At 36.9% G+C, this 13,042-nt stretch overlaps 3 protein-coding genes and 1 long non-coding RNA gene across 5 annotated transcripts in view; 3 read left to right on the forward strand and 1 right to left on the reverse strand.

Annotated features, from left to right (window-relative positions):
• The first annotated feature begins 127 nt into the window (after positions 1-127).
• On the forward strand, positions 128-2,195 carry LOC112493653. The gene is made up of 2 exons (XM_025079999.1): positions 128-436; positions 560-2,195. The coding sequence occupies exons 1-2, from the start codon at positions 254-256 to the stop codon at positions 707-709; spliced, it is 333 nt and encodes a 110-aa protein (XP_024935767.1). The 5' UTR covers positions 128-253; the 3' UTR covers positions 710-2,195.
• A 799-nt stretch (positions 2,196-2,994) lies between these two features.
• On the forward strand, positions 2,995-6,010 carry LOC107275186 (synaptic vesicle glycoprotein 2B). Its single transcript, XM_015755045.2, has 11 exons — positions 2,995-3,313; positions 3,388-3,600; positions 3,669-3,831; positions 3,906-4,027; positions 4,119-4,363; positions 4,502-4,677; positions 4,742-4,925; positions 5,038-5,152; positions 5,250-5,409; positions 5,491-5,618; positions 5,691-6,010. The coding sequence occupies exons 1-11, from the start codon at positions 3,238-3,240 to the stop codon at positions 5,741-5,743; spliced, it is 1,635 nt and encodes a 544-aa protein (XP_015610531.1). The 5' UTR covers positions 2,995-3,237; the 3' UTR covers positions 5,744-6,010.
• On the reverse strand, positions 4,176-6,229 carry LOC112493654. The gene is made up of 3 exons (XR_003058183.1): positions 6,136-6,229; positions 4,507-4,693; positions 4,176-4,312 (listed from the first exon to the last, which is right to left on the reverse strand). It is a non-coding gene; the product is annotated as an uncharacterized LOC112493654 (long non-coding RNA).
• Positions 6,230-9,947: 3,718 nt separating this feature from the next.
• LOC107274889 overlaps positions 9,948-13,042 on the forward strand; it is a 4,624-nt gene continuing 1,529 nt past the window's right edge. The window contains exons 1-5 of one of the 2 annotated variants that reach the window (XM_025079990.1): positions 9,948-10,393; positions 10,508-10,846; positions 10,925-11,190; positions 11,305-11,594; positions 11,658-12,487. In XM_025079990.1, coding sequence (XP_024935758.1) covers positions 10,366-10,393; positions 10,508-10,846; positions 10,925-11,190; positions 11,305-11,594; positions 11,658-12,213 — 1,479 coding nt within the window. In that variant the 5' untranslated portion in view covers positions 9,948-10,365 and the 3' untranslated portion in view covers positions 12,214-12,487. Of the gene's footprint in view, positions 10,394-10,507; positions 10,847-10,903; positions 11,191-11,304; positions 11,595-11,657; positions 12,488-13,042 lie in introns of both variants that reach the window. The other variant, XM_025079989.1, reaches the window with a different exon arrangement.

Below are 13,042 nucleotides of genomic sequence, written 5' to 3' on the forward strand. Positions count from 1 at the left end.
ATTAGACGATACTTACTACTACGAACAATAAATGCTGAAGATATCCTAACAGTTCGTTTTGGTCAGTAAAAAAACTAAATGTCTGTGAATGCAGCGTAATAAGCATAACTATTCCTGTCCACTTCCTGTCCATTGTTTTCGATTCGCAAATTTCATAATGACGAACATGCATTGATTCACCAAGTACATCCCTGTATTTCCTATGACGTTTGATACTTTGTTAAATTAATTAATTAAAAAATGCAAACTCTGGATGACGGTAACGCCTTGTCAAGCGATAAGATTTTTATATGTTTTTTATAAAGAAAAAATGTTTAACGACAGAAGAAGGACGGAGTACGCACGGAAATTAAGAATGCAAAAAATCATCCTCTTGGGCATCACTGGAGTTCTAGCTTATGAGATTATCAACAGCTATCTGAACTTTCATAATCAGGTACTTCCGATATTATCAATAGTTATACTCAATTATTAATAGGATTTATTACTTTGTGTTACTGTCTGACAGGTGTCAACCATACAGAACCATTGACTTAATAATTTTTGAAATTATTTCAAGGTTTCTCAATACACTCAATCAATTGCGTATCGAGAAGCACAAGAAGCTAGTAAGGAATACAGCATGAAATTAATGAAAAGAAATCAGCAGCTGCTCTCAAGAGAGGAAAAGGAATTAAACAATAAAAATAGATATCAAGATACCGATTGATTATAATGCATGAAATATGCTTTACCATGATAATATGTGAGAAATTTAAGACTCTATAAATTATATATTTTTACAAATATTCAGGATTCATTAAAAAGCAAAGAGACTCACGCGTGACATGGATGTCAGTAAGGCTGATAAAATTTATGAGTAACACCAGTCAGTAGTCAGTCGTGACTCTTCTGGAAATTGAGTTGACAGTTTGTATATATGTATATACTGTCGCTTTCAAATTGACTTCAAAGACTACGTTCACATCGTGCAAGATTTTAGTAGGATCAACCAATCACGTAATAACGCATCTCCTTATTGAGACAAAGTCACAAAGGAAAAAAAAAGAACCAATCATGCGTGCCATCTAGTAATAAGCCATAGAACACAAATCAAATTTTGCTCAAACTCAATCAACATATGATGCAATAATAGTTAATTTGAGGAAAACGTGTGCGCTGAATGAATGAATATAAAACATCAGCTGAATTGTACATAAACCAGAGATGAGTAGGCCTACTCATCTCTGCATAAACTGTTATTAAAAGCTAAGTTCATAGTTCGAGGTGTTGAGCTCAAATTGAAGTCATTTTACTATCTGGGTATAATAATCACCTGAAATGATATTATAGGGACATGACAGTTGTCTACTCTCTTTTTATTGACTTTTGTTTCTCTACGATGTCACGGCTGCAGGAAGGACTGTATACGTAGTTTTTATAGCTACATATATTAAAAATAGCGAATGATCCTGACCCCTTAATGAAGTCAGTGTGAATTCTTTATCGGGTATTGTTAAAGTGTCATAAATGTACAGTCAAGGCGAACGCGGAATATCCGGTTGTTAAGGCAACAATGGAATAAAATTGCTACTGCGTAACGCATGAATGGGAGGTACTTGAAAAACATACACAGCAAATAATTTCGTAGGATAGATGGCAGCACGGTGAATTTCTCATGAGAATTGTTTTCATTTGCAAATACATAAGAACGTAAAGAGGAAACGTTACCAGACTCAATTTCGAAAAGTCAATGACAACGTCGGATTGTAAGTTCTTGTTTTTTCTCAACATGTGTCACTTGAACATCGAATATTCACCTGCCTAATTTAACCATGCGTTGTAGCAAAAAATATTTCTTAATGTTAAACTTTGCTTATATCAAACCAGCTGTGCATGCTTACAAAAAATGTCGAAGTATTTACGACACACCTGTTTCCTTACGATATTCCTAATTAACTTGATACAAGGGACATTAACGAGAACTGAAAAATTTTCCCTTGGAAAATAAGCATTTTGAAATAATGACATGTGGACGTATGTACGTATATATATATATATATATGTAGCGCGAATGTTCACTTACTTCAATAATGTCTGGGTTCTATGCCTCTATGACTCTGGGGGTATGCCTCGTAGTAGATATTAATTGCATACATATATAATAGATTATAATAATAGACTGATGTACAAATTAGAGTAAAAGATAATGAATAAAATGATTTCATTTTGAAAATTAATGTTCGAGGTTCGAATACATTTAAAAAATAAATTTGTAGGTTATATGTATGCTGTATACATGAAACTTCTTTGAAATTTTTAAGGTGTTGTACGACAGGCATGTGACTCATTTACACACGTTAGACGCATTGAAATAGGTATCTTTAATTTTTTTTCGAGTAATCCTGTAATTTATGATAACTTTGATACGCAATATATCTCAGTGATAGTTGCTTAAAATATGGCTTGACTTTTCGGCACATGGTTTGAGCTAAAAATAATTTCTGCGAAAAGTGATAATTCTTTAATATTCAGCGAATAGGTATAGTACGAAAAAAGGACCAGTTAAATGCATATCTTTTAGAGGGATGTCCTAAAGATTAAGGCTGACTTAATTAATACTTAATTTCTAAGACTTTATTTCTACTTATAAAAATGTATATAAGTATCGTCATTTGAATCGTTACAATTTCGATGTTTGCAATGAATTTTTTAAAGGTACTAGGAATGCAGAGAAATGAAGTCGCGTGTAAAGCGGAACATGAAGTGAAATTCTGTGAAAATGTCAAGAGAACAGGTTAAAGGCGAAAGTGAAGATTGTCGGAAGACCGTGTAAGATTACATATGGGAGACTGAAGAAGGTTGTTAAAAGGTGAAAAAATGTAAATAAAAAATGATAAGTTATCCAGAAAAATAATTCATGTATGGAAGCCACCGTGAAAATTACAGCCGCCAGATATGGTGCCGTTTACTCAAATGATAAAATTATTTACGAATAAACGAAGAGTTTAAGAATTTTTACAACGTGGGACTATCACGATAACAGCTGGAAGTAGAGAATTGTATAATATCACTCCAGTTGCCATCATGAAGCAGTGAGGAAGCCGACACAGTCCGATGATAATTCATAATAATTCATAACGTTAGAATTAGCTGAATGTTTTTCAAAATTCTGAGGGGTTTGTGGTGAAAAAAAAATCTGCCAAGACCAAATTTTTCAAAATCCAACGTACAGAGTATTATGAAACCAGAATCAAAATGCGTGTCAGCGCTAAGTCATCACCTGTTCAGAATATCGCACAGAAAAAAGAAGGCATCGTTTTGGATATTTTGAGTAAGTATTTTTAAAAAATGCTAAACATTGATTAAACGATTTAACTCTTTTATCTTTTTTTTTATCCTTAAAAGGTCCGCACGGAAAGAAGGGTGCTGATTTTGAAACGGCTATTGAAGCAACCGGATATGGAAAATTTCATTACTTATTACTGATCACGGTTATTCCGGTATTATGGTGTCCAAGTTTTGACACTGGCAACATGTCAATGATTTTACCAACAGCGGAATGCGAATTAAAGTTGACTCTGTTTCACAAAGGAATCTTAAATTCTATAATATACGCTGGTACGTAAAATGTGTAATTTTAAATAAAAACAGCAACGACACACTGTGGCTAAAAATACTTATTTTAGGTATGATATGCAGTGCCTTTTTATGGGGATACGTTGCTGATGTTCAGGGCAGAAGAAAACTTTTAATTTACGGATTCTTAGCAGACGCTATATGCAATATATTATGCGGTATAGCGCAAGATTTCTGGACTCTAGTATTTCTCAAATTTTCAAGTGGATTCATGTAAGTTCTGTTATGTCATTTATTATAAATTTAAAAATCATAGGTCCTTGTAATTGACAGTTATGAATTTTTAGTCAAAGCGGTCCATACGCAGTTACCATGTCGTACTGTGCTGAATTTCACGTAACAAGAAACAGATCAAAAGTGATGATGCTCCTTGGACTATACGGTTCAATGGGTATTATCATGAACGCAGGTAATAATAACAACCAATAAGAGCTAGAATTAATGTATATCGGATAATCAGATAAAAAAGATGTATCCTAGAAATTCGAATATTCTTGCAGTCCTCGCCTGGATGATAATCCCTCGTGACTGGAGTCTCGTACTCTTTGACCAGTCCTTCGTCTTGTCTTCCTGGCGCATATACCTAATGATGTGTGGGGTCCCAACTTTAGTAGGAGTGGCATGTCTCTATTTCTTCCCAGAGAGCCCCAAGTTCTTGATGTCACGTGGACATAACGATAAAGCCTTGCGTATCCTACGTAAGATATACGTAATGAATACAGGAAACACACCCGAGAGTTATCCCGTGAGTAGATAATAAAACTGGGAAATATATATGTAATGGTGATGAAGATGAAGATGATTATGATCATGACGATAAGTCCTACATGAAATATACTCAATAAGAACAAGAGCATAGTCTAATGACAGATAGTTTTGTTAGATTACCTCGTTGGAGAATGAATTGGCTCGTGGCATATCAGCAGATGACGAATCAACAACTGACATTCCAAAAATAAATTTCCGGGAAGGATTATCACAGATGAAACCATTATTCCAATTTCCTCTTCTAGTGCCACTTCTACTGGTTGTATCATTACAATTTTGTGTTATGCTTGCGTGAGTGTCGTTAAACCTAAAAGATTTGAAAATTTAAATTAATATTTTTTGTGTGTTTATACAGAGGAGCTACGTTTCGATTGTGGATGCCACAGATATTTGCACTTCTTGATAAATTCAGCGGGGAGAATTACAACTATTCAAATGGTGCTCCTGGCTTCTGCGAGATTTTAGATTTCTCGACAGCTGTGACTGCCAACAATACTGTCGCTGCTGCTGAGAGTATTGTTGAGACTGAGTGCAAAAACGTAATGTCACTCTTATAACGAGACATTGCGTGACTGATCGGATGCCTAAACTGACAGTTCAATTTAAACTACGGCTATAAATGAGGGTATTAAAGATAAAACTTTCTTGCAGATTGTCGTGGACGATAGAGTATATCTGAACAGTATTATTATGTCATGCACTGTTGCTGTGGGTTTTGTCTTTGTTGGAGCATTGCTCAAGTTTATTGGGAATAAAAAGCTACTGCGTAAGTGGACTGCATATACTTTATACCAATCATGTTGTAATGGCATCACACATGTGTGATATTCCAATTTTGCTTCATTCTTTGTTCTTCCTTTTAGTGATTTGCCTCATTATTTCTTTGGTTTCAATCTTAACCATGATATGGGCATCAGAAAGATTCATTATCCTGTTTCTAAGCTGCTTATACGTTGGAATCCTGACCACATTGATAAATGTTGTTATCGGTGTGGCTGTTGAAGTTTTCCCTACTACGCTAAGGTACCATTCTCTTCTGTCTTTCACATTACAGTCAAGTAATGTTGTTATATTTACAAGCTTCCTGCTGCCTTTTTCTTTCAGAACAATGGCAGTGAGCTTGACCATGATGTTAGGACGAGTAGGATCTCTATTGGGTAACCTCTTGTTTCCAGTCTTACTTACCTATGGCTGTATATATCCAATTATTGAATTATCTGGTTTCATCGCATGTAAGATGGCTAAAAATCTCCTTACCTACATATTCTCCAACATTTCATAACACACTTTTCTTTAACTTTCAGTTGCCATGTTACTCACACTGGTCTTACCAAAACCACCAGGAAATCTCAAATAAACTGAATCTCAACACTACATGAAGACAGCAGAGACCCTCGTGATTTGTGAATGACTTACAATTACGTGTGATTCATATTAAAGGAAGATCAACGACAAGGATAACATAATGAAACATATTGTACCAACTACAACCATGAAAACACAATGAAGAGACAAGAAAAACATATTTCACCTCACTGTAAACTGCCCTTCCGCAACGGAATGCACCAGAATGAGTATTAAAGAATGGACAACGCCGTCAAAGCCTGCGTAGTATAGTACCTGGGCCTTGAGTTTCACTTTCGACATATCCTGGAGAACCCTCCAGCCTTCACCCACATGCTCGTCTTCCCTTCTTCGGGCGAGTGCTCCCCTTATCAGTTCTACAATCTCAACATTACTTGCACTCACCTCGATTAGCACCATAGCTTCAATGTCCATTTCTGAGCTCACAATACAAATCCCCACCTGCTGACATCCTGATGGCTATAAAGCCATCTCCACGGTCTCTGGAATAGAATAAAATTTAAAAGAGGAAATAACCATAATATATATCATACAAGTAACACCAGGATACCGATAATAACTATCCTGTGAAGTTAACAGTACCTGCACCGTTGATACGGTGGATGCGACCTGATCATCGTCGTCTTACCCACGCGTATTCATATTCCTTCTGAGCCAAATGGCTGAACAAATATCGTGCATGAAATCGCAATGCACCGGCTTCATATCCATAAAACTATGACTAATCAAAAAATAGAAAAATCCCTGCTGTCCGCGCCATTAATGGTAATACATGTACCGATACTTTGTAACTGTAACATCGTCAATGTACTCTTCTTACTTGTTGTTAGTAGGAAGTTGAAGTATAGTATATAGTATGCAAAGTCTTGGATACAGGATTAGATGTACTAAAATTTGTAACAAATCTATGTGGATTGGAGGTTAACATTTATAATAATTTTAATTTTTATGCAACTCTATAATTTTAATATTCAATGGATGAGCATCACAGACTGCTGACTTTTCGAGGCATTCAAGTCTCTTAAATGACCAATGAGAAACTGCTTACTGAGTGTTATATATATATTTTTTTAATATAAATTGTAACGCTTTGGATATTATGTAATTTGAAATGTATTTTTCTGCTAGGATATGGAAGATAGAATGGACCACCTACGGTATTCTAGTTACGCGGTCAAAGTATTTTGATTATCTCGTTAGATTATAGTGCTCAGTGTTATACCTATATTTACGTGCTTACCTTGGTGGTATAGGTATATAATAATTAGATACGTCACGAGGGAAATTGGTATCGCGTGGTGAAGATATTTATAAAAGTAAAAAACCCCATTAGTGAAGAAAGCGAAGCTCGAAGCCACCATTACCAAGACCCTTGATCTGAAGTTTATATGAAGTGACGATTTACGGAAAAAAATAGTTATTGTCTCACCTCCTCAAGAAAAATAACAGCTTCGAATGAATTCGGTGCGCCGCGAAGCTGGCGTCAATAGCCCGCGACTGCGAGCATCAAGACGGCACTTTTGTCCTGTAATTAATAATTGTACCGCAATGGCGACCACCGCTAGATGACGCGAACTCGTGCGAAATTAGTCTGACAGAATCGCAAAATTAGTATTACATCCGCAGAGGTGAACAGCGAGGAAGAGTACAGTGCTCAAGGTGGAGATTGATCTTTCTTCCAGGAAATCCTAGAAATAATATAATTTTAAGAATGTGATGAGGCGGTGGCCACGTTTAAAAGAGAGTGAAAGACATTACCTGGTATATTGGCTAATTCGAGTAAGTTCCCATGAGTGCAAAAACATGAATTACCGGAATTACAAAGTAGGAGTAAAGTAAAGTTCAACGTCTTGAAAAATGTCCAAGTCGTTTTGGTCATGCGGTAAGGAATGATTCTCATGGCAGTTAATAACGTTGACATTGACTCCCCACCACTTTGAATGTTACGTTCACAGTTTCCAGAAACACGTGGATACTCTAGGATAATGATTACGCATAGTAATGATACCACGAAAGACAGTAGAAGTCAATTAAAAATGTTTTCCTAGCCAGCCAATCCGCTGTTTGGGTTCAGTGATGAATAGCTCAATAAATCGTATAATGACTTCCGGTCGGATCAGAATACAATCAGCGATCATTCATCGGTATTGCAATGTTTCTTTTTACGTCTCACACTGTCCAACATCTTCTTGGGGTTGATCACATAAACTGGAGGAACGACTTGAGCCACTGGATACCCGAATGCCGAGTCACTTAGCAGAAGTTCAATGGCCGTTTCGCTTATTGGACAATCCATTAACTGGACGCCTGGTCATCACGGCTGCAGGGGAACAAAAAAAAAAAAGAAGAAATTTGTAACCAGTCATCGGTGATCCTTATAATTTATAAACTAATGAAAACCGAGTGACTTCAATTCTTCTAATTGACAATGAAAAATTTGTTATACCTGAATGACGACTATTCTGTTTTTTCGTCACTTCTTACGGAAGTCAAGGTCACATCTAGACCCTAATACAGTCGTATACGATTAATTTTAGGAAATGACTCCTGTCATCGATACAATGTAGTCTGTACTCGAAGAAGATGAGCTAATCAAGGATGCCAAAAGAGACAGAAATTCCTACGAATAAATTCCACAATCAGACACAGTCGGTAATCATCATCCAGTGATTAAAATGTTGATGGCATGTTGATTTTTCTAAATGAAAAAAAATCCATTAAACACAGATTAGCCAGAGGATTAAAGAGGATCACGATTTGCGCTCGTCCCCGGGATAAACCTAGCGGACCGCATTGCTGCTCGATGGAGCCGTATAGCGTGACGTCGATTTAAATTTAGCCAGATCCTTTTTCAGGAGTATCAATCCGTCCTGGCGGTCCCCACCTCCGGAACGGTCCCACGGCCCGACCCGCCCTCATTTTTCTGTTTTTAAACCGCTAAACATCGATCCATTATTATTGTGTCAAACGATAACTGTTATCGGTCCTATTCCTATCCAAGAATCACGAAAATCACTGTGGACCAGTGGATGCTGGATTACCGTAAGATCACTGACGTAATGATGTTAAATAAAACCCAAGATCACGAGGTCTTTAACTCATGATTCAACAGCTACTAAAATATTGTCTGTCAGGGGCGAATTATGCAAGACGGAAATCAGAACTGCAAACTGTGTCTAGTCTATGTATATCTACGTCACTCAGCTGTACGAGTACCTGTGTTCGTTTATATATATATATATATCTTTCTTTCTCCTTTATATATATATATCAGTAAAGATGTAAATGAACAGGTATCGTACCGCTAGGACCGCTATGCCCGTAGCGCGTACCGTGTGAATCCTTACGCCGTACTCTCTTACTGTTCTTGCTCATTTTCTCGGGCCCCTTCTGTTACTTTGCGAGAAAGGGAGGGCCTCGGGCACTCCTTACTTCCTTGCTTCTTCCTCTTTTCCAACCAGGAACGTCGTCGCGCAGCACGCAACATCAGCCACGCGATCACTCAGAGCTTCCACGATCTTCAGGGCTCCGACCTGAGTCACGGGCATGAGATTTCTTGGATACGTCCATTCGTCAGAGATTGGGACGTATAATATTATGGGATTGTTTTATCTGGGTAAATAATAAAATGGTCATACGAGTATGATTCAAATATTACATGTGTCTACTGCTTATTCCACTTACCATAAGAAATATGTGTATACACTTTACAGGAACTAAGATCGCCCGTATGTAGAACGTCCTGCGGTGACTTCGGTAGTATGGACCTAGTATCGCAATCTCTCAGGTAGCTGGACGGTTTAAAATTATCGAGTCATCCTTAATAACTGTTTGGTGCAATAGTTTATAGATACGTAGAGCCTTGATGTTTGCTGCTCTAGGCATACTGTAAATAGCCCGATGATTTCTTGATGTTTAAACTCCAGCTTTTGTTATGACTGCAATACGACTTGCTCCTTTTCTCATGGTTTAATGCTTACGAATTATACTAGTCACGCTTGATAACTGTTATGTGCGTTGCGCAATTTTCATCTACGGTAAGATACACGATCGCTTTCCTAACCTTAACGACCGTTAATCATCGGCGGTTAATATGACTTTGTGGTTTACTTAATATTTATTTGAATATTTTTGAACTTAATATTTACTTGAAACATGCAATACGTAAGAAATGAATGATTACCTTATTCTGGGTGAGCATATTAATAATTGTTGATGATCTTTTAAAAGATTTCATCATTTGTAATTACTAGGGATATTTTGTGTGTTTATATTACGTTTCTTGACGTGCAAAGGGAATGCCGTGTTATTTGCGGTTATAATAAATTGAATGAGGTTAGGAACTGTCATTGGCTGCTGTGTCAAGAATACATACGCTTTACGCCATTACACTTTTCCATGTCACTCAGTCCGACAGCTGACCGTATCAAATCATCAAATGTGCGGAACCACATGACTCGAGCGACTTCTCGATTCTCCACTGGGAACTTCCGCGCTCGGTCAGCGAAATTGAAAATTGACCGCCGCACGTGATAACGCCGCTAAGAGAGTGGCCATTAGGATTTTTTGCTGCTTCAACTTTCAAAGTTTCTTCCTCTACGTGCGACAAACAGAATGATGCTGCGGAAAAAGGAAAGTCAAGGTTTATTATTACTAGTAGAATTAACCTCAAAGAAGTGATACTGAAATTCGTTTTTTTTTTGTAATTTGCAAATGTAATATCTTAACTCTTTGACTAGTCTTAAATTGTTATCAGGTGACATGTCAATGGATGGAAAATCTAAATCTGTAGTTGAATGCGATTCTGTCAATGGGATACAAGGTGATAAATATTTATTGTCGCCTATTGAGGAGGAAACCGAATCTGTCATCTCCTCGAGAGCCACGTCTGTCGACTACAGTGACAGCGAGGTCGACGATGAAGATTACTCTCGTACCTCTCGTACAGATGCGTCACGTGAGGAGGAAAGTATGAGAATCGAGAGACAAGGTATACAAGATTGCGGAGACAGGAAAGTCGAAGTCCTAAAGAAACCTCCGGGAACAACTAGCGACACCGGAGAGAATCGAAAGCAAAGTTTACGGGCGCAGGAAGGTGCGTGGTAAATGGATTACTTTGAAGGTAACCAAATAAATTTGATCTTTCTGTCAGATGATGAATCTTTGAGGACAGTTATGGAATGCCTGAAACAAAGAGTCACAGATTCCGAAAATGAAATTATCAATCTGAGAAGAGAATTGAATTTGGAAAAGGCCAAGAGTCGCGAGTTTGCTTTGCAATGTCAGAAAGAAAATAATTCTAATCCTTTAAGGATCGACTTGGAGTCCTGGAAGGATGAATTCATTAATAGATCCAAGTGCGAGATATCAAGATGGCAACAGAACGAAAGAAAAAGACTAGACCGTGAAATATCGAGAATTACAGAATTATTATCTCAGGTGTTAATCATTTAATTATTGATACTTACCATTTGCTAAAGACAAGTCGTTTTTGTCTCCTTGTTTTATCTTATTTTCTTTTTTTCTCTTTTCTATTGGATTATGCTCTCCCAGAAGATAACTAGAACATTCAAGAGAAGCTTGAAAGATTGGCACGCGGAAGAGAGTAAGAAAACAAGCGAACTCATTCAGAAGGAGAGAAACAGACAGGAAATTGATGCTGAGAGGACGAAGAAATCTTATGAGAGGTTACAAAGACACTTGGAGAATCTTGAGAGGCGAAATAAAAAGTCCTACGTCACCTTTCGAAAACAAATTGACAATTGCGAGAGTCGTTTAAAAGATGAAATTGTCGACTTGCATGAAAAAAATTTTGAAAAATTTAAAAACGAGGTAAAACATTGGTAGGTGTCAAAATAAAATATATATTGAATATATACAATTTACAGAAAAATTTATTTTAATAGGAATCCTGAGCGTAGAAATACTTGCTATCAATTGAGTCTTCCAAAAACAGATAAATCTGAATCAAACATTAATTTTGAAAAATCGTCAAAGGATGATCGATCAATTGCAAAAGAAAACCTATTTTCAAAACTTCTAGAGTGCGTGGATCGTAATGATCTACGAAGAATAGAAGAAAATCTCAAAATGGAGATCGAGATCAATCGCAAGGATCAATCAAAAAGAATGAACGAGAAGATTTGTGAATTATGGATCGCATTTGAAGAATTCACGCATAACTTTACACTAAACCGTCACTACAGTAACGAAACTCAAAATGTCGCGAACGATCCAATGTTCTTGGATTCAGATTCGATATATTCCGAAACCTTTTGCGATATCGGTACTAAAAGCTCTAATAAATCCAACGCAATAGATACATCAACAGATACCAACATTAAGGAAGATCCCACAAATCTAACAACATCAAAATCCAATCCTGGCTTCTTCGGGAAAAATTCATTAGTCAATTTGCCAATAGTCCCCCAAGTGCGGGACGATAAATTGAAAAAGAAATAACCAATCATTACGCATCGATACTTCTTTCCCTCTTCTATATTAATAAAAAAAAAAATGTTTCTCAACCGGAAATCCACTTTCGTTATCACGATTCTGTAAGAATGAGACAAGCCGTTACACAAGAGGATGGCAATAAAAGTAGAGTGTATCGTTTCCTGGTGAAGATGCTCTTCGATGAACTTTTATGACTGGCAGCACTCTCGCCGTTCTTGTTTCTCTTAGGCATGAAAACAGTTGGCAACCTTCAAGTTCACGGGCAGTTTAGAAAATGGAGGTGAGCAGGTATATACAGGGTGTTCGTTATGAAACGCACTGTAGTAACACCGTTGCATTCCTTTTCAAATTCTAAGGCATACGTGTATTTTCATTTTTTTATTTCATATATCAAAATTTCGAGATAATCAAGGTTGAAGTTGCTGTAATGCGACCAATCAGAACGCGTTTAAACGGAGCGTAGATGACGTCGCGAGTCAGCCCGTAAGGTCTGCTTACGCTAGACCAATAACACAATAGGTCTCTGTTTATCTGCATTAATTGAGACACAATCGCTCGCTGTAACGTTACTGAATTTCGGAAAGTACCCTGTATTCCTTATAATGTCTATTCCTTTAATTTGACAAGATAGTTCTACCAACGTATTACATTTTCAGTTGTCCTGAAAAGGACCGATTTTGATATACGCATGACCGGGCTTGTATCTCGAAATGCTAATCTGCAACAATTAGATACATTTTCTATGATAATGATTATTCTGAAACACTAAATATTGTAGAGTACGTAACATTTTTATCAGGATGTCGCCGATTAGGATACCTAATTGCATATTCTT

The sequence above is a fragment of the Cephus cinctus genome, unplaced genomic scaffold, assembly GCF_000341935.2.
Source record: "Cephus cinctus unplaced genomic scaffold, Ccin1 Ccin1_scaffold0123, whole genome shotgun sequence".
Taxonomy (NCBI): Eukaryota; Metazoa; Arthropoda; class Insecta; order Hymenoptera; family Cephidae; genus Cephus; species Cephus cinctus.